This window comes from Sparus aurata, chromosome 14 (assembly GCF_900880675.1).
Source record: "Sparus aurata chromosome 14, fSpaAur1.1, whole genome shotgun sequence".
Classification (NCBI taxonomy): Eukaryota; Metazoa; Chordata; class Actinopteri; order Spariformes; family Sparidae; genus Sparus; species Sparus aurata.
Window position 1 is genome coordinate 20,570,923 of NC_044200.1, and position 24,661 is coordinate 20,595,583.

General features: G+C 40.8%; 2 protein-coding genes and 1 long non-coding RNA gene across 5 annotated transcripts in view; all 3 read right to left on the reverse strand.

Moving 5' to 3' along the window:
- Positions 1 to 338: 338 nt before the first annotated feature.
- The window catches only part of LOC115595229 (anionic trypsin-2-like), a 46,179-nt gene continuing 21,856 nt past the window's right edge, over positions 339 to 24,661 (reverse strand). The window contains exons 1-8 of one of the 3 annotated variants that reach the window (XM_030439426.1): positions 11,198 to 11,392; positions 10,548 to 10,796; positions 4,479 to 4,630; positions 2,473 to 2,659; positions 2,045 to 2,251; positions 1,882 to 1,940; positions 1,167 to 1,303; positions 339 to 1,040 (exon numbers count right to left, since the gene is read on the reverse strand). In XM_030439426.1, the coding sequence (XP_030295286.1) occupies positions 846 to 1,040; positions 1,167 to 1,303; positions 1,882 to 1,940; positions 2,045 to 2,251; positions 2,473 to 2,659; positions 4,479 to 4,521 (828 nt within the window). In that variant the 5' untranslated portion in view covers positions 4,522 to 4,630; positions 10,548 to 10,796; positions 11,198 to 11,392 and the 3' untranslated portion in view covers positions 339 to 845. Of the gene's footprint in view, positions 1,041 to 1,166; positions 1,304 to 1,881; positions 1,941 to 2,044; positions 2,252 to 2,472; positions 2,660 to 4,478; positions 8,569 to 10,547; positions 10,797 to 11,197; positions 11,393 to 24,661 lie in introns of those variants that run through there. The other 2 variants (XM_030439427.1, XM_030439429.1) reach the window with 2 other exon arrangements.
- LOC115595230 (anionic trypsin-2-like) lies at positions 13,909 to 17,042 on the reverse strand. The gene is made up of 6 exons (XM_030439430.1): positions 16,838 to 17,042; positions 16,023 to 16,209; positions 15,663 to 15,842; positions 15,502 to 15,560; positions 14,620 to 14,747; positions 13,909 to 14,499 (listed from the first exon to the last, which is right to left on the reverse strand). Exons 1-6 carry the CDS (start codon positions 16,878 to 16,880, stop codon positions 14,296 to 14,298), a joined length of 801 nt encoding a protein of 266 aa, XP_030295290.1. The 5' UTR covers positions 16,881 to 17,042; the 3' UTR covers positions 13,909 to 14,295.
- LOC115595237 (uncharacterized) lies at positions 24,019 to 24,435 on the reverse strand. The gene is made up of 2 exons (XR_003986665.1): positions 24,372 to 24,435; positions 24,019 to 24,202 (listed from the first exon to the last, which is right to left on the reverse strand). It is a non-coding gene; the product is annotated as an uncharacterized LOC115595237 (long non-coding RNA).

Consider the following 24,661-nt stretch of genomic DNA (forward strand, 5'->3'; position numbering starts at 1 on the left):
TGTTTGTATTTTTATTTGGTATTTTCTGTTCAGAGTCATGTATTTATATTGATGTTATAATGATGAACCTTTATTAAAGTCCTATTTGACTTTGGAAATGTGACGATTTGCTGCTTTTTCTTTGAATCATTCTGATTATTTTCATTTATTCCCCATAATTTTTAGGTTTGAACAGTTGGTCCGATAAAACAAGCATTGTGAAGGTGTCGCTGTGGGTAACTGTGAAGGTATTTCCCAATATTTTTCACCAGTTTTAGAAACCAAACAATCAGTCAATCATTCAAGAAAATAATCAGCATTCACAGGATGTTTTGGAGGAGAGGACAGAGGCAGAGCTGTGACTCTTTATAATAACTTTATTGACTTGAAAAATGATGTTAAATTGACAGACATCAGATGTGGTTCATGAGCACAGAGCAAGAGTTTCTGTGCAGATGTGACACTGAACAGAGACAATGATCAACAAGGTAACGGTTGCAAGTCTTCTTCATTTGACATCATTATTACCTCATGACATCACTGTAAGGACAGTCGTGTTAAGCATTGTTATCAGTGTGGTTAAAAGGAAGAGCAGACATTATTATAGCTTTGTAGTTTTTCCATTTAAGGACTGTAATAACAGGTCAAATCCATTCAATTTACTTACAAGAAGTGTCAAATCTGGTTTTGTTTTAATCATAACAACAGCTTAACATCAAGAATCTCTATAATTAACTTCTAACTTCTGACACGACTAATGAGAGCTGAACATTTAATGTAAACCAATCAACTGTAAATGCATCAACTTCATATTTAGAGTAACTCAACAGTGTGACATTTCTGTTAAATGATGTGATATTTCACAATTAACCACATCCAAAACAATCCTTTATTTTGTCAACAGCACTTTTTGGTGGTTTAATAGCTGTGATCTGTGTGATCCACGGCATGTATCCACACACGTCCATGAATTCAACTGGTGCAGTACAGGCTTTTTTATCTACAGTAACAATGACACCATAAATCCTGTCTTTGTACACGACTCCTCCACCAGAGTCGCCCTGTGAAAGACATGTTTATATTGTTTGTTACAGACTTCTGAAACACTTATAAACTGTATATTAAATTGTTAAAAAACTTGTAATGACTGTAGAAAAGATATAAGGTTAGAAGCCAGTCCTACTCACATGACATGCATCCACTGGTTTAGTTTTGTCATCAGTTTGGCCACAGAATACCTTTTGATATTGATTTGGGGTTTTGGCCCACGGACAATCAATAGCCTTGACGTCTGCACATTGCAGATGTTGTACTTCACCAGGATCTATATGAGAATATAAAAGGTGCTTTTTACTACATTATCTACTTAACTTATACAAATGTTTACCAACTAATGAAGAAAACTCTGCTGTATCTTATCATTGGGGCCTTTATGTTAATACTTACTTATACTATTATAAAATACATTCAACCAATTTTTGATTATTTTTTTTTTAAATCAAAGTCTTGAACTGAGGCTATTTATCTGCTTTATCATTTTAAAAAATGTTCAGTTGTCTTTTGAATTCTGCTAAATTAAGCTTAAAAACAAAGTGTACTGACAGATGTATGTTTAATAATGTGTTTACATAAATATAATTAATGAGCAACAAACTTTTGAGATGAAATATATATCTGCTTAATGACAATATATGTTTGCAAGTAAATGATTCTGATCATGTTGTGGAAGCTGTGTAAAATAAAAATATAAACAGACATCACTTGCAAACAAACTGTGTTTAACAACCACAAACTATGTGTGCCACAAAGCCTTTTGAGGATTGTCTTTGTGCTGTTTGCGATTGAGAACACTCAGTGTGATAAACATAAACTGTTAGTGTAAAATAAACAAAATAATCTCACTTCTTTTTCCACCAGGACCTGCAGTGGTGGCTCCATGACCTGCAATCTGAACCATCACACTGAAACACAATGAAAAGGAGAAAAAGCCAAGATCAGTTTTTCATTTTAAGTTCCTCAAGTTTTGAGCTTTCAGACTTATTGAAGGGGAAAGATCACAACTCACTTCCTGGGAGTAGGATGATTAGCACAGTAAGGAAGCTTTATTTGCTTAAAACCAGGTCTAGGTGTAGTCAGCCTCAGCAGCATGATGTCATGTGTCCTGTCATTGCCGTTGATGTCTTTGTCCTTAAAAATCTTAATGTTTTTCACCTGAATTGGCTCAGTGATTTTGTTAACACCTGGATGCACACGAAAAACTGCCTCGATTGTCCTACAATAAGAAGAGGTCAAAGAAGAAAATCACTGTAAATACATAATATGTTATATTACATGTCAGAACTGAACATGAACATACTTTAAGCACTGCTATCTTTATTTGGTAAATGCTTTATTTTTAAATCAAATAATTACTTATGAGTGCATTAGGACTTTTAGATTGAATTTATAAATGAGAAATATATTGTTGATAGTTTCAAAATAAAAATGTCTCACTCTCCAGGCTCCCAGCAGTGAGCTGCAGTCAGAATCCACTCGTCACTGATCAGAGAGCCACCACAGAAGCTTGTATCAGTCTGTGATTTCATTATCAATTTCACATGGTACTGACGCTCATTGTTTCTACAGTTCTGACCATTAATGATTCTCTTCTGCAGATCCACCATGGTGCTCACCGAGACACCTGAAATGGAAAGTGGAGTTGATTTTAAGTTAGAACAGTGGTTTTTGTAGAAAACAACAGAAGTTGGTCCTTATGGAAGCCTGGTACATTTTCTATTTTTACTTTATTAGCGCCCGAGCAGGTCTCAACCTGCGAGGTCTCTATTGTTTTTGTGGTGACAATTTTTTGTCTCAAATTATTGCATTGTTCACTGCCTGAACATGTGCATGGCACACCTGGCGAAAATGTTTATAATCTATTGTCGTCCTCAATTTCCACCACTAGGTGGTGCTATAATCAAGCAAAGTGTGTTCTGGCTTATAACTCCAATATACTTTGTCGCACATACAAAAACCTTATATCCACTTTCAGTGAATTCTGCTGGATCTCGTGATATGAGCCATTTCCACCTCCCGTTTTTTTCTCAAACCTACTTTTTCCTCCTCTCAGGCCATTTCATTCACCTCCATTGCCACAAAATTTTGCGCACAGCATCTGTGGACCCTCCTGACAAAAAGTTATTAAAATAATTTGGAACAATACTGAAGTTATTGAATAACAACTTCCTGCAGATTTCGTTCCAAACAGGAAGTCTTGCATATCTCCACATTGGTCTGTCCGAATGACATGAAACACAGGTTACTACTTCCCCATGAGCCCCTTAGGGTCTGTGCAAAATATTGGTCAATTACCACTAGGTGGCGCTCTTTAAATTCAAGTATTTTACATCTCCCGATTGGTAGGTTGGATTAACGCGAAAATTGGTAAAATTATTGTCAATGCCCTCCTGACAATAGCTGACGAAATGTGTTACCATCGAACTCTATAGCGCCCCCTGGAATATTAAAAATCCAAGCCCAGCCTCCTACATGTACATACATGAATGACATCCGTTATTCATATGTATCAATACCACATGCACAAAAAAACATTGGGGGTACCAAACTGTCACTCCAACAGGAAGTCGGCCATTTTTATTCAAAGTTCCCATTTTACCCCAATTTTCAACCATTTTCATGCCTCGTACTTTAATGAACTCCTCCTACAGATTGAACACCACAGACTTCCAATTCACTCACTATCATCCTCAAACCTTGAATATAAAAACTTATCAAAAGCTTTTGCCTATGTCAAACATGGTGGGTGTCATGGTGCGGTCCATTTTCATGCTTCGCCATAAAGCATCAAGTCCTTATAACTTCAGCCTACATTTTCCCATGTACACCCCATGTACGGCCCGACAGCAGCATGCCCCGACGTGCGTGGACTGCAAGGGCCCATTAATCGCTGCATGCAGATTTAATTTTACAATTGGTATTACATATTTCTCTTCATTGCATTTCCATACACTGCTTAGAATTTTTGGGGCTCCTAGTAATTTTCTAATATGAGAGCTAGCTCGTCTCATTTTCTCCTCTGCCATTCAAAAAAAGCAAACACTAAATATAAATAGTGACAGTATTTGTGGCAACAGACTAAACTACCAGACCTTGAGTTTGCCTAAAGGCCCTGACATCTCTACCCTGAATGCCATCCAATATCTGTTGTCTCAACCTCTGAAACAACTGCTTGTCACTGAGAGCTGCATCATACCAAATACTTAAACTTTTAATGCCTTCTCTAGAAAAGAAACTGACGAGGAAATTAGGAATAAGTAAAACAGAAGTAAGACAATGTGCCTGAGGAGTCCGTCACTGTCAAACATTACTTCTGCCTCTATCAGAGTCAGAATGTCTGAAGGACTCACTCAACATCAAACTACCACATTTAAAAACACACATAATTCTATCTGAAGACATATCGAAGTGTTAAAGTAGCAGCAGAAGGATCATTAACTCACCGGCCAACAGCAAAAGGAGAAGACTTCCTGTCATGCCACCCATCTTTCTGGATGACTGCTGTCCTGGTGCAACAGGGGCGACTTTCACACTGTCCTGTTGTCACTCGAGCCACCAATCACCTCACAAAGGTTTATCAATACAACCCCATTGGCTGCAGATCAGATCAAAGATCACATTTCTGATCATCAATCAAGTGTTCCTGTTTTTGTCTCACATGAAGTTATGAGTTATAGACTGTTTTTTTCTGGCATGTAGAGCAGCCAAAATGGCACTAATGTATTAAAAATAAAGAAATAAAGAAATAAAGTCACACTTATGGGCCTTCGTGAATCTGCTTTATAAAAATAAAGAGATGAGAGAGAAAATTAAGTTTTTGGGTAGAAAGTGAACACAACGTCTGTGGGTTAATAAACACAGTGAGCAGAGTATTTTCATGTTTTGCTGACTATCTGTCGGCCGAAGATCAAATATTTTCTCCTGCTGTTGGCTTTTCCTAAAAGAGGAGCTAAAGTTTGCGATAATACACCTCAACACTCATCAAGCATAACATCATGGCCACTGACAGGTAATGTGAATAACACTGATCTCTTCATCAAGGCACCTGTTAGTGGGTGGGATATACTAGGCAGCAAGTGAACATGTTGTCCTCAACGTTGATGTGGTGAAGCAGGAAAAATGGGCAAACGTAAGGATTTGAGCGAGTTTGACACCCTTTCCTTTCATGAAACAGTATTCCCTGATGGCTGTGGCCTCTTTCAGCAGGATAATACGCAGTGCCGCACAAGTGGTTCAGGAATGGTTTGAAGAGCATGACAATGAGATTGAGGTGTTGACTTGGCCTCCAAATTCCCCAGATCTCAATCCAATCAACCATCTGTGGGATGTGCTGGGCAAAGTGATTGTTCAGGTAAACAGTCTGATGGCTTTCTGATGAATGATCTGCGGTAGCGCTCCTTCTTACACAGTGGATCTAAGAGTCTGCTGCTGAAAGAACTGCTCAAGGCTTCCACAGTCTGGTGCAGGGGGTGACAGGTGTTGTCCATGATTGACGTCAGCTTGGCTAACATCCTCCACTCACCCACCACCTCTATAAAATCCAGGACAGTCCAGGACAGAGCTGGCTCTCCTGACCAGTTTATTTCATCTTTTTCTGTCTCTGTCCGTGCTGCTACCTCCCCAGCAGACCACTGCATAAAGGAGCGCTGATGCCACCACAGTGTCATAATAAGTTCAAAGTAATGTCCTCTTCACCCCAAAGGACCTCAGTCTCCTCAGCAGTTGGAGGCGACTTTGGCCCTTCTTGTACAGGCCATCTGTATTGTCAGTCCAGTCCAGTTTATTGTTAAGGTGAACATTGGGTGGCCATAGCTCAGTAGGTAGAGTGGGTTGTCTAGTAATGGGAAGATCACTGGTTCAAATCCCAGCTCCCCTCAGTTGCATGTCGAAGTGTCTTTGAGCACTGAACTGATGAGCAGTTAGCACCTTGCATGGCATCTCCTCTGCCATCAGTGTATGAATGTGTGAATGTGGCAAGTATTGTAAAGCGTTTTGAGTGGTCAGTACACTAGAAAAGCGCAAGACCAGACCAACACCAAGGTATTTGTATTTTCTATGATTTCTATGATGGTGTCTTCCTCTGAAAGCTGACAAGTTGTTTTACTGGTGTTTCTATGCAGGTGGTTGCATTCACACTAATTAACAAAGTTGTTGATGACCCCTCTATATTCCTGTTCATTCCCCTGAGACACACATCCAACATTGGCTGTATCATCAGAGAACTTTTGGAGGTGACAGTTCACAGTGTTGTGACTGAGGTCCGATGTGTAGAGGGTGAAAAGGAATAGTTCTTAAATTTAGCAGCCTCATGATAGTACGTTGATAGTATTTCAACAAACAACATTTTTGCACACTACGGCTATTGTTGTATCCAAAGTATATTGCTTGTGTGAATGTCTTTCTACACAATCGCTATACACGTTTTCTATACACTGATCAAGTTGTAAAGTTAGAGTTAGAATAGTTTGTAACTAAAGTCGGCCAGTAAAGATGGACAAGTGAGAAGCTGAGTTTGTGTTCGGCATCAACCTCTGCAGTCTCATTTAGCCACTTGTTAGCAACTGCCATTTTAAGACAGATAAACAATCTATGATTAAATTGTGGGACATTTAATGGTTTATTTTATGTTGTAGAACAAAGGGTGTAAATATCTGTTGAGAGACCAGGTCATGTTCAGCATGTTTATGATCAGCAGCAGCAGTTTTTTCCAGAAAGAGGAAGTCAGCAGCAGCTGTTGCAGAATAAAGGAAGTCAGCAGCAGCTGTTGCAGAAAGAGGAAGTCAGCAGCAGCCACTGCAGAAAGAGGAAGTCAGCAGCGGATGTTTGCAGAAAGAGGAAGTCAGCAGCAGCAGTTTTTCCAGAAAGAGGAAGTCAGCAACAGCCTTTGCAGAAAAAGGAGGTCGCCCGATTACTGGTGCACAGGGGAGGGGGGTACTTTTCGATCGCACCATCTCAGCATCCACCAATGAAAACATGACTGGTGACGCGACGGACCTCCCTATAAAAAGAAGATGCAGCTCAGCCGAAGGGCTCCAAGCTCTCAGCTCTTTTCGAAGAGGAACTTAGTGCTTGCTTGATACGGTATTCTGTCGCTCACACGAGCAAGGTAAACTGTATTTGAAAAGTTGTGTTTGATTCCGCCCACCTAGAGCAGTTTTACTACACTTCTGACTCTCGTGTCTCCTTGGTAAATGTAACCCGAGATCGCTCTCATACAAAACACCCATATATACATGGTGCTGGACTAACTCCAGATCTTAATGTGAGGACAAATAAGTGTATCCGAGAACTGTGGGATACAAACTGGTGTATCAGTGATCGGTGATTCTCCAGTCTGTTTAAGTAAAGGGAACTCAGTAATAAGTCGGTATTACTGGATTCTGAACATGGCGTCCCCTGATGGGCATTCTCAAGTAGAATTATAAAAGGGGTAACGCACCACCTTTTAAAGGACAAAGGAAGGACCCAGAGGAGCCCCATAGAGGCATCTCGAGTCCTTTGGTGGATCTAAAAGAAGCGTGCGCAGATCAAGGACAAAGCAAAAAGGCTGAGTCCCACCCCAAGAGACAGGCCTCAAAACCAAATTAGTGGGCCAGGAATACCGAGGAAGACGCAGTCTCTGAATCGTCTACTACATGACAGACATCCAAACCAAATGACAAACTCTCAGAAGGAGAATATGGCGATGGGCTGTTCATTCCCATTCCCCTTTGGACATCAGCGGACGTGGGGCTGGGAAGAACTTGGCTCTCGCCCTATAGAGAAACAGACATTCTGACAGATCTGTCCAGGATTAGCCTAAATCCGATCATTACGGGAGGCATCCATACTGGAAGCCGGAGAGATATGGACGGACAAGATGCTCACAATGGCCTGTTCATGGGACAGATTGTAATGTAGCAAGAAAATTTAGAAGAACATGTAGCCCCCAAAAAATCTCTATTAGTGAACCCAGCAAACTCTAGCATGTCTAATGGAGTGGAAATGGCCTTAGCCATGAGAATCTCAGGGTCTGTTCCGAGGTCAAGCGTCTGCCAAAACCTTGATGTCAGGTAGCAGGGAACCAGAGTGAGAGTTTGCAGAATTACATCTGGACAAAAATGGGACAGCAAACCTGAGCCAACACTCCGGGGAAGAGGAGGCATGGGAGGATAGTCAAGAAGGGACCTATAGTTAATGTAGAAGGAAGGTCATTGTGTTTGTTCACATATGCACTAGATAAGCTGCCCATGCAAACTCATGGACCCCTCCTATACCTCACGGGACCCGACTGTGGCTTTTGCCCATGAGGGCAAGCTCAGAGGAGCCGTGGGCCTGGGACTAATGATCCAAAAGCACCAGTACAAATGCCAGGCTTCTGTAGAATTACAAAAAGGGACACTAGTGTTCATCAATGCCCTAACCCTCTAAACCCCACTCCCAGGGCAAACTGGCGGAGTGGCAAAGTTATGCCCACCAGAAGGGGAGCGCCCCCCAATATTCTGGAAGGAAATGCCACCAAAATACCCACTAGAAGAACCCTACTTCTTTACTGAAGCAGGGAAACTATGGGGTCCGCTGGTAATTGGGTTGAGTCATGAGGGACCTCACCTAGAAAAAAACTAATAAGCCCGAAAGACAGGATAACGCCATACTATCCTGTCTCCTGGGAAGATGCTGCCCATTTAACCAGGGTGCCTGGGAAGTGTTAGCAGTACATGACACAACCGGACCCTGGAAAGAAGCCTACCTAACAGCAGGCTATGATAATCTAAAGGAGTAAAAGCCAGAGACAAAAAAGCAGTCGCCCTATCTGGGATTCACAAGGAGGCAGACAGGGACGTCAGAAAAAGGGACGTACCCCCGGCCAGAAAAACTTTCTCAGAAAGATTCAGGTACACTCTGGTGGAAGGTCATCGGCGAAGCTGGAATGTGACCGTTGACAAGAGTCCACTAACCAGAATGAGTCATCTATGGACTTGAAACCCCCGACTAGGCGCGGGAGCTAGTCAAGGATTTAGGCCGCATCCCCGGCCAGAGAATCCTCCCCAGAGAGATTCAGGTCCACTCCAGAGGAGCGTCATCCCCATAGCCTGAGTGTGACCTTTAATGGGAATCCACGACCCAGAATGAGTAATCTGTGGACCCGAAGCCTCTGATGAGGGGCAGAACTTGGTCAAGGACTGAGCCCTGATCTCAGAGTTTTGGCTCATTAAGCGGTATCGACCCCCTGACATTTTACAAAACTCTGACAGTACTAGTACCATCTATACAGGAGAAGGACCCAACCACAGAATATGTGGCAAATATCGAGTTCTGGCTTGGACCAATATATCCTGGGAGACCCCCGGAGTACAGTCTACTTTAACAGTCATCATGGGGTAGACATACTGCAGCTGCAGTAGAGATCTGCAACTTCATCAGGATCTAGATGAGAAAATAAAAGGTGTTTTTTCACTACATTATCTACTTAACTTGTACACATCCCACCAACAAACTCTGCAGTGTCTGACCATTGGAGACTCAATATTTGTAAACTTACTTTTATAAAATACATGATTTTTGGGGGAATCAAACAGCATCTTTAAATTAGGCTATTTATCTACTTTATTATTAAAAATGTCTCAAAAAGTTAAGCTTGAAAAGAAAGTGTACTGACAAATGTACATTTAACAATGTGTATATATAAATATAATTAACAAGCAACAAACCTTTAAGACAAAACAAAAATGTACTTAATGAAAATATATGTTCGCAAGTTACCGAACAAGAAATGATTCTGATCATGTTGTGGTCACTGTGTAAAACCGAAATAAAAACAGACATCACTTGCAAACAAACTTACAGTGTAGTAAGTCATGTAGTAATATCCCTTATACAACTATGTTTGTCACAAAGTGGTGAACCTCAGACCATTCTTGTTTGGGAACAACTGAGCCTTTCGAGGATGCTCCTTTCATACCCAACTTGTTTGAAACGTGTATCAACCTCAGAATAAAGATATGTTCACAAAAATCAATGAAGTTGATGAAGTAAAACAGTGAATATGTTGTCTTTGTGCTGTCTGCGATTGAGAACACTCAGTGTGATAAACATAAACTGTTATTATAAAATAAACAAGATTAATCTCACTTCTTGTTTTATTAGGATATGCAGTGGTGGCTCCATGACCTGCAATCTGAATCATAACACTGAAACATAAAGCGACGGCCAATTTCTCATTTTGAGTTCCTCAAGATTTGAGCTTTCAGACTTATTAAAGGGGAAAGACCACAGTTCACTTCTTGGGAGTAGGATCCTTTTTACTGTCAGTAACCTTCACTTGATTAAAACCAGGTTTGTGGTTTCGTTACCACGTGGATGCACACGTAAAATTGCTTTGTTTGTCCTACAAGTAAGAAGAGGTCAAAGAGGAACATCACTGTAAATACATAATATTTTAATATTACATGTCAGTTCTGAACATGAACATAAGCCATGCTATCTTTTTTTTGTGAATGCTATAATTTTAAATCAAATAATTACTTACTTACCTTCAGATAAAATGTATAAGTGAAAAATATATTGTTAATAGTTTTTAAATAAAAATGTCTCCCTCCGGGCTGCCAGCAGTGAGCTGCAGTCAGAATCCACTGGTCACTGATCAGAGATCCACCACAGAATGAAGTGTGGGTCATATTATCCCAGATAAGTTTCACATGGTACAAACACTCAGTGTTTCTACAGTTATGACCATTAAATTGTTCTCTTCTGCAGATCCAGCATGGTGCTAAAGGAGACACCTGAAAGAGAAAGTCGGCATTAAATGGCTTTTCTGGAAAAGAAACAATGATGAAATTAGTTATTAGGAAAACAGAGGACTGGCAATGTGCCCAAAGTACCAAACAGAAAACTGCCTGTCACTGTCAGACATTACTTCTGCATCTATCAGATTGACTCCTCCACCTGATTTAGAATTCAGCTGCCAGGATATAAATCGGCACAAGAAGAAACCAGTCACAGTGTCACTGCATTGGCTTCATATACATTTTCACACCAGAATATAATAGATATCTAAACCACTTGTGTCAACATGTCTGAAGAATTCACTCAACATCACACAACCACGTTTACAAAACACACATAATACTATCTGAAGACATATCGGAGGGTTAAAGTAACAGCAGAAGGATTGTTAACTCACCGGCCCACAGCAAAAGAAGAAGACTTCCTGTCATGCCACCCATCTTTCCCGATGACTGCTGTCCTGGTGCAACAGGGGCGACTTTTAAATCTGTTCACACTGTCCTGCTGTCACTCGAGCCACCAATCACTTCACGAGATTTGTCAGTACAACCCCATTGGCTGCAGAGGTTTGCTCTTATGCAAATTTCTGATGACTTACCGAGTGTTCCTGTTTTTGTCCCACATGGAGTAATGACAACTACAGACTGTTTTTTTCTGACATGTAGAGCAGCCTACAATGGCACTAATGAATTAAAAATGTTTCAGCAATAAAGTCACATTATGAGCCTTCGTGAATCTGCTTTATGAAAATAGAGAAATTAAAGGGAAAATTAATTTCTCAGTAGAAAGTGAACACAAAGTCTGTGGGTTAATAAACACAGCTTGACTGGATGGTCAAGCTGTCAAATTTTGATGAACAACACTTGTTAACACTACTTTAACAATTGGCTTTAAAAAAAAAAAAGGGAAAACTTCAAGAAGATTCAAGAAATTAATCTTTGAGGGGGTTGAAAATATATAATAGGTCAGAGCGGGATAAAATCTTAAAAACTCATATTTTAACTTAGTTCAAATCGTAAATTATTATTTGATTATTACTCCTCATGAATTCATAGAAAAACACACATTAAATGCTGAAGTACGTTTAATTTGCAGAACACTGTACTGTTCTGTGAACATCTGATTTACCGTCAAGGAATGTTGTCTGAGGGTTACTCAAAATATCTTTAGAGAATCTTTAAGGAACGTTCTCTGACAGTTTTCTAAAAGTTTTTTGTAAAATAATATATAAATAAATAAAAATCGCTACAGAAAGTTCCTAGAAGGTTCTTTTACGGTTAAAAAATGAATAAACTTTAGGGAATGTTCACTGGTGGCTCTTTAAATGTTTTGTAAGAAAAACAAAACCCTTTAAAGACTTTTGAACCTAAAATACATTTAATCAGATACTTTTACTCAGGTACTATTCGTATGGGTGAGTTTGTAAAGAGTGCCTACAGCCGGTCACACTCCCACAGCCAGCAGGGTCTTTGCCTGGAGAGTCCTTCTCCTTACAGCCCGGACTGTCAGGCCTCCACCCAGATCCTTCCTCCGCTGTGCTCCGCCCTCTCTGGAGAATCCTCCTCCTCCTCCTCTTCTCTTCTCTTTTCTTTAAAGGGCCATCATGTAGTTTTGGAGAAGAAATCCAAGAATTGTCATATTTACAAAAGTAATTAATTTTTATTTTGTTTGTTTGTTGTTATCCGTAACTAAATTTATTGAGCTGTCAAATTTGGAAAAAAAACAGTTTGAAGTTAGAAAGGTGGCAGGGTCCGCCACAAAGTAAAACAGTTTGAAATCGTGTCATCCTTTAAGATCAGCTTGTTGTTAATGATTGAAGTCTGTTAGTCTCAGAGCTTCAAACCTTTAGATTTCTAATGATACTTGAAACAGAAGAAGAAAAAGATAACACACAAGTTGAGCCTTTTTTATTTTATCTCAGCCAGTTATTGTTTATAGTTTAACTCTTTATATTAAAAAGTTCTTAAATTTATCCTGATAAGTTTTTGAGACATTTCCCTCTAAACCACAGAATATGGCGCTACAGGAAAAGTCAAGAGATCACCAGAGTCATCAGGATTCATTTCTCAAGCACCACAACTGTCAAACATGTAAGTTTTGTAGTTTGATAACAGATTTGTTTCATATCTGTCTCTGTCAGCAGGAGGATGGAGACAGCAGCGAGTCTGTGCAGCTGAACTCCTCCCAGTCTGATCGATGGGTGCTGGGATAAACAGACGCCAGCCGAGAGAAAGAAGAGAGTTAAATAAAGGAGGAGCAGTCAGTCAGTGACACTGTCACTGCCCTCCTCCTCATGTGTCCTTTGCCTCCTTTCACTGTGGGGGCACCACTACAGATCCCAGTGTTAACTGGTTGCCACTCGGATGCCGGCAGAAACTGGACAATGGCTTTTACTCCTCGACTGTAGAACACACAGGAAACGCAGCGCTGCTTTAACGCCATGATGCTCCAGGGAGGCAACAGGAAGAGGAAACTTGCTTTTAATGTTTTTTGTATGTTTTGTATTTTTATTTGGTATTTTCTGTTCAGAGTCATGTATTTATATTTATGTTATAAAGATAAACCTTTATTAAAGTCCTATTTGACTTTGAAAATGTGACGATTTGCTGCTTTTTCTTTGAACCATTCTGATTATTTTCATTTATACTCAATAATTTTAAGGTTTGAACAGTTTGTCCAATAAAACAAGCATTGTGAAGGTGACGCTCTGGGTAACTGTGAAGGTATTTCTCAATATTTTTCACCAGTTTTAGAAACAAAAAGTCAATTATTCAAGAAAATAATCAGCAAACTCCAGCTCAGTGCAGATCACACTGCTCTGCTGTCTGTAGGACTCACAGGTCACATGACTGCAGTTGTCAATATGAGCAGATTTATTGTGGTTTTCATCTTCTTCAGCACCTTTTCTGTACTGAGTTGGCGACCATGTTGGTGTTGGTGATGTGTGTTGAGTGAGACTATGTAGTTCACCGAGAGATTTCACACAAACTAGATGATTCATTACTATCTTTATGACAAACAGCAACTGTATTCACTGTGTGTTTCATGAGCACAGAGGAAGGTTTTCTGTGCAGATGTGACACTGAATAGAGACAATGATCAGCAAGGTAATGTTTGCAAGTCATCTTTATTTGACATCATTATTACCTCATAACATCACTGTAAGGACAGTCGTGTTAAGCATTGTTATCAGTGTGGTTAAAAGGAAGAGCAGACATTATTATAGCTTTGTAGTTTTTCAATTTAAGGACTGTGATAACAGGTCAAATCCATTCAATTTACTTACAGGAAAATGTGCAATTGTACAAGTCTGGTTTTCTTTTAATCATAACAACATTATAACAGAAATAATCTCTATAATAAACTTCTGTGACACAGACATGACTAATGATAATTGAATATTTAATGTGAACCAATCAATTCTAAATGTATCAACCGCATATGTAGAGTAACTCAAGAGGATGACATTTTTTTAGATACTGGAATATTACACAATTAACCACTTTTAAAAACATTCCTCACTCTGTTAAGAATGTTTTTTGGTGGTTTACTGGTTGTAATACCGGTGATACTGGTGATCCACGACATGTATCCACAGACCCCCACATATTTATCTGGACCAGTACAGGCTTTTTGATGACCTCTAGAAATGACACCATAAATCCATTCTTTGTACACGACTCCTCCACCAGAGTCGCCCTGTGAAAGACATGTTTATATTGTTTGTTACAGACTTTTGTAATGCTTATTAACTATATACTAGTTAAAACTTGTAATGACTATTGAAAAGATATAAGGTTAGAAGACATTCATACTCACCAAACATGAATCCACTGGACTAGTTTTGTCAGTAGTTTTGCCACAGAACAACTCATCATATTTTTTGACCCCTGGACAGTTGTTAACCTTGATGTCTGCACATTTGAGATCCGGTACACGATAAGGAGCTAGATGAGAAAATAAAAAGGTAATTTTTTACTACATTATCTATTTAACTTACACATTTCATCAACAAATGAAGAAAACTCTGCTTTATCTTACCATTGGAGCCATAGAATTCAAACTAACTTATACTATTATAAAATACAATCAAACAATTCAGAAGATTTTTTTTTTAAATCCAACCGCATCTTTAAAGTATTACATTTATCTACTTTATTATTAAAAAAGTCTCAGTTGGCTTTTGAATACTGCTAAATTAAGCTTGAAAAGAAAATGTACTGACAGATGTATGTTTAACAATGTGTATACATAAATATAATTAGTGAGCAACAAACTTTTAAAATAAAATAAAAATATATGTTCACAAGTTTCCGAACACGAAATAATTCTGGTCATGTTGTGGACGCTGTGTAAAACTGAAATAAAAACAGACATCACTTGCAAACACACTGTGTTTAACAACCACAGTTTTACAGTGTCGTAAGTCATGTAGTAATATCCTTTAAACAACTGTGTGTGTCACAAAGTGGTGAACCTCGCACCATTCTTGTTTGGGAACAAAGGGGTGCATCTTTCATACACAACTTGTCTTTGTGCTATCTGCAATTGAGGAATTGTCAAAAAGGATCAGCAAATTATGAAGTGCTTTATTTGTGTTTCACACAACGTCCCAACTTTTTATAGAAACAAAACTGAGAAAACTTATTGTGACAAACATATATAACAATTGATATTGTAAAATAAACAAAATAATCTCACTTCTTGTTTTATCCGGAGCTGCAGTGATGGCTCCGTGACCTGCAATCTGAACCATCACACTGAAACACAGTGAATAGAAGAAAAAAACAAAATCAATTTCATTTTGAGTTGCTCAAGATTTGAGCTTTCAGACTTATTGAAGGTTAAAGATCACAACTCACTTCTTGGGAGTAGGATGATTCACACAGTCAGGAAGGGCTATTTGAATAAAACCAGGTCTAGGTGTAGTCAGCTTCAGCAGCATGATGTCAGCTTTATCGTACTGATGAATGTTATTCAAGTTGATTGTCTCAGTGATTTCATTTCCATGTGGATGCACACGTAGAATTGCACTGATTGTCCTACAAGTAAGAAGAGATCAAAGAGGAACATCACTGTAAATACATATTATAATATCATATGAACATATCTTAAGCAATACTATCTTTTTTTTGTGAATGCTATACAAACAGATAAACTTTCAGATTGAATTTATAAATGAGAAATATATTGTTGATCGTTTTAAAATGAAAATGTCTCACTCTCCGGGCTCCCAGCAGTGACGTGCAGTCAGAATCCACTGGTCACTGATCAGAGAGGCACCACAGAGAGCTCTACCAGTCTGTGTTTTTATGTTCAATTGCACATGGTACTGACGCTCATTGTTATTACAGTCATGACCATGAATGATTCTCTTCTGCAGATCCACCATGGTGCTCACTGAGACACCTGAAAGAGAAAACGGAGTTGACTTTTAGAACAGTGTTGGAAGTTGGTCCTTACGGAATCCTAGTACATATTTTATTTTACTTTATTTTACAACTGGTTTTGCATATTCTATTTATTGCATTTCCATACACTGCGTAGACATTGTGGCCTGCTAGTAATTTTCTAATGAGAGCTAGCTAGTTTTGTTTTCTCCTCTGCCTTTAAAAAAAAGCAAACAATACATTGTAAAAAGTGACAGTATTTGCGCCAACAGACTAAACTACAGGACCTTGAGTTTGCTTAAAGGGCCTGACATCTCTACCCTGAATGCCATCCACTATGTGTTATCTCAAACCCTGAAACAACAGCTTGTCACTAAGAGCTGCATCATACATCATGCTGCACATACTTAAACTTTTAATGCCTTCTCTAGAAAAGGAACTGACGAGGAAATTAGGAATTAGTTAAACAGAAGTATGGCAATGTGTCAGAAGAGTCTGTCACTGTCAAACCTTACTTCTGCCTCTATCAGGGTCAGTCTGTCTGAAAGAATCACTCAACATCAAACTACTACATTTAAAAACACACATAATACTATCTGAAGGCATATCAAAGAGTGAAAGTAGCAGCAGAAGTATCGTTAACTCACCGGCCAACAGCAAAAGGAGAAGACTTCCTGTCATGCCACCCATCTTTCTCAATGACTGCTGTCCTGGTGCAACAGGGGCGACTTTCACACTGTCCTGTGTTGTCACTTGAGCCACCAATCACCTCACAAAGGTTTATCAATACAACCCCATTGGCTGCAGATCAGATCAAAGATCACATTTCTGGTCATCAATCAAGTGTTCCTGTTTTTGTCTCACATGAAGTAATGATAGTTATAGACTGTTTTTTTCTGGCATGTAGAGCAGCCAACATGGCACTAATGTATTAAAAATAAAGAAATAAAGAAATAAAGTCACACTTATGGGCCTTCGTGAATCTGCTTTATAAAAATAAAGAGATGAGAGAGAAAATTAAGTTTTTGGGTAGAAAGTGAACACAATGTCTGTGGGTTAATAAACACAGTGAGCAGAGTATTTTCATGTTTTGCTGACTAACTATCGGCCGAAGGTCAAATATTTTCTCCTGCTGTTGGCTTTTCCTAAAAGAGGAGCTAAAGTTCGTCGATAATACACCTCAACACTCATCAAGCATAACATCATGGCCACTGACAGGTAAAGTGAATAACACTGATCTCTTCATCAAGGCACCTGTTAGTGGGTGGGATATACTAGGCAGCAAGTGAACATGTCGTCCTCAACGTTGATGTGGTGAAGCAGGAAAAATGGGCAAACGTAAGGATTTGAGCGAGTTTGACAAGGGCCAAATAGTGATGGCTAGACGACCGGGTCAGAGCATCTCCAAAACTGCAGCTCTTTTGGGGTTTTCCCGGTCTGCAGTGGTCAGTATTTATCGAAAGTGGTCCAAGGAAGGAACAGTGGTGAACCGGCGACAGGGTCATGAGCAGCCAAGGGTCATTGATGCACCTGCCCAGTGTGGTCCGATCCAACAGACGAGCTACTGTTGCTAAAATTGCTGAAGTTAATGCTGATTCTGATAGAAAAGTGTCAGAATACACAGTGCATCGCCGTTTGTTGCGTATGGGGCTGCATAGCTGCAGACCAGTCAGGGTGCCCATGCTGACCCCTGTCCACCACCAGGTGGCCTGGTCTTATAAATCACGTTTTCTCTTACATAACATGGATGTCCAGGTGCGTGTGCGTCACTTACCTGGAGAACACATGACACCAGGATGCACTATGGGAAGAAGGAAAGCCGGCGGAGGCAGTGTGATGCTTTGCGCAACATTCTGCTGGGAATCCTTGGGTCCTGCCATCCATGTGGATGGTACTTTGACATGTACCACCTACCTGAACATTGGTGCAGACCATGTACACCCTTTCCTTTCATGAAACAGTATTCCCTGATGGCTGTGGCCTCTTTCAGCAGGATAATACGCAGTGCCGCACAAGTGGTTCAGGAATGGTTTGAAGAGCATGACAATGAGATTGAGGTGATGACTTGGCCTCCAAATTCCTCAGATCTCAATCCAATCAACCATCTGTGGGATGTGCTGGGCAAAGTGATTGTTCAGGTAAAAAGTCTGATGGCTGTGGGGATGATTGATCTGCGGTAGCGCTCCTTCTTACACAGTGGTTGTAAGAGTCTGCTGCTGAAAGACCTGCTCAAGGCTTCCACAGTCTGGTGCAGGGGGTGACAGGTGTTGTCCCTGATTGACGTCAGCTTAGCTAACATCCTCCACTCACCCACCACCTCTATAAAATCCAGGACAGTCCCAGACAGAGCTGGCCCTCCTGACCAGTTTGTTTCATCTCTTTCTGTCTCTGTCCGTGCTGCTATCTCCCCAGCAGAGCACTGCATAAAGGAGCGCTGATGCCACCACAGTGTCATAATAAGTTCAAAGTAATGTCCTCTTCACCCCAAAGGACCTCAGTCTCCTCAGCAGATGGAGGCGTCTTTGGCCCTTCTTGTACAGGCAATCTGTATTGTCAGTCCAGTCCAGTTTATTGTTAAGGTGAACATGGGGTGGCCATAGCTCAGTAGGTAGAGCGGGTTGTCTAGTAATGGGAAGATCACTGGTTGAAATCCTAGCTCCCCTCAGCTGCATGTCGAAGTGTCTTTGAGCACTGAACTGATGAGCAGTTAGCACCTTGCATGGCATCTCCTCAGCCATCAGTGTATGAATGTGTGAATGTGGCAAGTATTGTAAAGCGCTTTGAGTGGTCAGTACACTAGAAAAGCGCAAGACCAGACCAACACCCAGGTATTTGTATTTTCTATGATTAAACCCTGGATGTTCACTAGTGTGATCTGTGGTGTCTTCCTCTGAAAGCTGACCAGTTGTTTTACTGGTATTTATATGCAGGTGGTTGCATTCACACTAATTAACAAAGTTGTTGATGACCCCTATATTCCTGTTCATTCCCCTGAGACACACATCCAACATTGGCTGTATCATCAGAGAACTTTTGGAGGTGACAGTTCACAGTGTTGTGACTGAGGTCCGATGTGTAGAGGGTGAAAAGGAATAGTTCTTAAATTTAGCAGCCTCATGATAGTACGTTGATAGTATTTCAACAAACAAAATTTTTGCACACTATGGCTATTGTTGTATCCAAAGTATATTGCTCGTGTGAATGTCTTTCTACACAATCACAATACACATTTCCTGTACACTGTTTAAGTTGTAAAGTTAGAGTTAGAATAGTTTGTAACTAAAGTCGGCCGGTCAAGATGGACAAGTGAGAAGCTGAGTCTGTGTTCAGCATCAACCTCTGTAGTCTCATTTAGCCACTTGTTAGCAACTGCCATTTTAAGACAGATAAACAATCTATGATTAAATTGTGGGACATTTAATGGTTTATTTTATGTTGTAGAACAAAGGGTGTAAATATCTGTTGAGAGACCAGGTCATGTTCAGCATGTTTATGATCAGCAGCAGCAGTTTTTTCCAGAAAGAGGAAGTCAGCAGCAGCTGTTGCAGAATAAAGGAAGTCAGCAGCAGCTGTTGCAGAAAGAGGAAGTCAGCAGCAGCCACTGCAGAAAGAGGAAGTCAGCAGCGGATGTTTGCAGGAAGAGGAAGTCAGCAGCAGCAGTTTTTCCAGAAAGAGGAAGTCAGCAACAGCCTTTGCAGAAAAAGGAGGTCGCCCGATTACTGGTGCACAGGGGAGGGGGGTACTTTTCGATCGCACCATCTCAGCATCCACCAATGAAAACATGACTGGTGACGCGACGGACCTCCCTATAAAAAGAAGATGCAGCTCAGCCGAACGGCTCCAAGCTCTCAGCGTTTTTCGAAGAGGAACTTAGTGCTTGCTTGTTACGGTATTCTGTCGCTCACACGGGCAAGGTGAACTGTATTTGAAAAGTTGTGTTTGATTCCGCCCACCTAGAGCAGTTTTACTACACTTCTGACTCTCGTGTCTCCTTGGTAAATGTAACCCGAGATCGCTCTCATACAAAACACCCATATATACATGGTGCTGGACTAACTCCAGATCTTAATGTGAGGACAAATAAGTGTATCTGAGAACTGTGGGATACAAACTGGTGTATCAGTGATCGGTGATTCTCCAGTCTGTTTAAGTAAAGGGAACTCAGTAATAAGTCGGTATTACTGGATTCTGAACATGGCGTCCCCTGGTGGGCATTCTCAAGTAGAATTATAAAAGGGGTAACGCACCAACTTTTAAAGGACAAAGGAAGGACCCAGAGGAGCCCCATAGAGGCATCTCGAGTCCTTTGGTGGATCTAAAAGAGGCGTGCGCAGATCAAGGACAAAGCAAAGAGGGCTGAGTCCCACCCCAAGAGACAGGCCTCAAAACCAAATTAGTGGGCCAGGAATACCGAGGAAGACGCAGTCTCTGAATCGTCTACTACATGACAGACATCCGAACCAAATGACTCTCAGAAGGAGAGTATGGCGATGGGCTGTTCATTCCCCATTCCCCTTTGGACAAAAGCGGACGTGGGGCTGGGAGGAACTTGGCTCTCGCCCTATAGAGAAACAGACATTCTGACAGATCTGTCCAGAATGAGCCTAAATCCGATATGAACGGACAAGATGCTCACAATGACCTGTTCATGGGACAGATTATAATATAGCAAGAAACTTTAGGAGAACATGTAGCCCCCAAAGAATCTCTATTAGTAAACCCAGCAAACTCTAGTATGTCTAATGGAGTGGAAATGGCCTTAGCCATGAGAACCTCAGGGTCTGTTCCGAGGTCAAGCGTCTGCCAAAACCTTGATGTCAGGTAGCAGGGAACCAGAGTGAGTTGTCAGAATTACATCTGGACAAAAATGAGACAGCAAACCTGAGCCCACACTCCGGGGAAGAGGAGGCATGGGAGGATAGTCAAGAAGGGACCTATAGTGAACGTAGAAGGAAGGTCATTGTGTTTGTTCACATATGCACTAGATAAGCTGCCCATGCAAACTCATGGACCCCTCCTATACCTCACAGGACCCGACTGTGGCTTTCGCCCATGAGGGCAAGCTCAGAGGAGCTGTGGGCCTGGGACTAATGATCCAAAAGCACCAGTACAAATGCCAGGGATCTGGAGTATTACAAAAAGGGACATTAGTGTTCATCGATGCCCACCACTTACAGGACATTTACTGAGTAATTATAGTAGTATATTTACTGCCTATGCCCTAACCCTCTAAACCCCACTCCCAGAGCAAACTGGCGTAGTGGCGAAATTATGCCCACCAGAAGGGGAGCACCCACAATATTCTGGAAGGAAATGCCACCAAAATACCCACTAGAAGAACCTCACTTCTTTACTGAAGCAGGGAAACTATGGGGTCCGCTGGTAATTGGGTTGAGTCATGAGGGACCTCACCTAGAAAAAACAAATAAGCCCGAAAGACAGGATAACACCATACTATCCTGTCTCCTGGGAAGATGCTGCCCATTTAACCAGGGCACCTGGGAAGTGTTGGGAGTACATGACACAACCGGACCCTGGAAAGAAGCCTACCTAACAGCAGGCTATGATAATCTAAAGGAGTAAAAGCCAGAGACAAAAAAGCAGTCGCCCTGTCGGGGATCCACAAGGAGGCAGACAGGGATGTCAGAAAAAGGGACGCACCCCCGGCCAGAAAAACTTCCCTAGAAAGATTCAGGTACACTCTGGGGGAAGGTCATCGGCGAAGCTGGAATGTGATCTTTAACAAGAGTCCACTAACCAGAATGAGTCATCTACGGATTTGAAACCCCCAATTAGGTGCGTGAGCTAGTCAAGGATTTAGGCCACATCCCCAGCCAGAGAATCCTCCCCAAAGAGATTCAGGTCCACTCCAGAGGAGCGTCATCCCCGTAGCCTGAGTGTGACCTTTAATGGGAATCCACGACCCAGAATGAGTAATCTGTGTACCCAGAGCCTCTGATGAGGGGCAGAACTTGGTCAAGGACTGAGCCCTGATCTCAAGGACTGGCTCATTAAGCGGTATTGACCCCCTGACATTTTACAAAACTCTGACAGTACTAGTGCCATCTATACCGGTGAAGGACCCACCCGGAGAATATGTGGCAAGAGTAATGAGTTCTGGCTTGGACCAATATATCCTGGGAGACCCCCGGAGTACAGTCCAATTTAACAGTCATCGGGGGGTAGACATACCAACTGAAATGACCATTCTAGATGTGTCTACAAGCATGGGAAGAATCCCAGTCCAAGACCATCTGGAGGGATAGGCTCCCCTGCTGGCCAACCAGTTCCCCCGAGATGACACAAACATAAAGTGGATTAGAAATGTATTTGGGAACTCGCCTAAACAATCAGAGATACTCAATTTGGGCCTGTTGACTCCATTGACACAGCCACCACAAACATACCAATAATGGGAGTGCCTAAGCCAGATAGAGAATGGTCCACAGCTTGACTGAGCTTAATAAAAAATCCTTTTGGACACCTGCTCACTGCGGAACCCCAGGACACTTCCAAATAAGAAGTGGAAAAATCCAGTATAGATTTGGCCAATGGATTTTGGTCAGTTCATATTTATTAACTGTCCACTCAGAAAAGGATGGAAGGTGCTACCCCAGGTGTACAAAAAAACAAAAAACAAGCACTGGTTTAGTTATGTCATCAGTTTTGCCACAAAACACCATTTCATAATGTTTTGGATCACTGATCCACGGACAGTCAATAGCCTTGATGTCCGCACATTTGAGATCTGCAACTTCATCAGATCTAGATGAGAATAGAAAAGGTGTTGTTTTTTCCCCACATTATCTACTTGACTTGTACGTCCTTCCAACAAATTCAGAAATATATATATTTATACTTACTTATACTTTTATAAAATACAAGATTTTGGGGGAAATCAAACAACATCTTTAAATTAGGCGATTTATCTACTTTATTCTTAAAAATGTCTCAAAAAGTGAAGCTTGAAAAGAAAGTATACTGACAGATGTATATTCAATAATGTGTATACATAAATATAATTAATGAGAAACAAACTATATAAAGATAAAAGAAAAATGTATGTTCGCAAGTTACCGAACACAAAATGATTCTGATCATTTTGTGGACGCTGTGTAAAACTGAAATAAAAACAGACATCCCTGGCAAACAAACTGTGTTTACCAACCACAGTTTTACAGAGTTGTAACCATTCTTGTTTGGGAACAGCTGAGCCTTTCGAGGATGCCCCTTTCATACCCAACTTGTTTAAAATGTGCATCAAACTCAGAATAAAAAAAATCACAATCACAAAAATCAATGAAGTTGATGAAGTAAAACAAATATATTGTCTTTGTGCTGTTTGCAATTGAGAACACTCAGTGTGATAAACATATAGGCCTAAACTGTTAGCCTATTATAAAATAAACAAGATTAATCTCACTTCTTCTGTTATTAGGATATGCAGTGGTGGCTCCATGGCCTGTAATTTGAACCATAACACTGAAACACAAATCAATGGCCAATTTTTCATTTTGAGTTCTTCAAGATTTGAGCTTTCAGACGTATTAATGGGAAAGATCACAAGAACTCACTTCTTTGGAGTAGGATCCTTTTTACTGTCAGGAACCTTCACTTGATTAAAACCAGGTTGTTGTTTCGTTACCACCTGGATGCACACGTAAAATTGCTTTGATTGTCCTACAAGTAAGAAGAGGTCAAAGAGGAACATCACTGTAAATACATGTGTAACGAAGTGCATTTCGTTACTTGTACATTTTGCACATGTGGGTAATTATGTTCTTTTGCACAATAACTCGGAAGGTACAGTAATGACGGCACTTTGCACTTTAGTCACGATAGCACTTTATTTGCCAAGTTTGCACAGTACATTTTGCACATTGCGTATTTGCACAGTTCATACAGATATTTACAGTACTCTTTTATTGAATAGTTGAGTTATTTATTAGACCTTGTGACCGCAGGTGATTGCATGTCTTCGGGCAGGTGCGGCACTCGGCAATCGACTCCGCCTGCAAGAGAGTAGAGCGAAGTTGAGCTCCGACGGAAAGACTGTGTGTAATTGAGAAGATAACAGTGTGAAGCATGTGCAGAGTTTATTGGTAAATATGTGTGGTGCAATAGCGGGTGGTATAAGTGTGAATGCTGTACGAGTACGAAGTTGTTTGTGTTAACACTTACCTGTCCGGTCCTGTGTCTGCTCCAGGGTGCGCGGCCAAAAGATTCCCCCGGGGGCACAGGCACCGTGATAAACGTTCCGGGAGAGACCAAGTGGCCGGATAGGAAGGGGGGGGGGGGGGGGGGATTTCAAATGTTTGGTGGTTCTGTTATTTATTGTAAATGTATTTTATAGATTTATTGGCAGGGGCACATCAGGAACAGAAGAGGGGTGAAGCGTTTGTGCTAAAGGTAAAAGGGGAAAGTGTCACTTGGTTGAATAGCCATTTGGGCAGATGTAAATTTACCTCAGT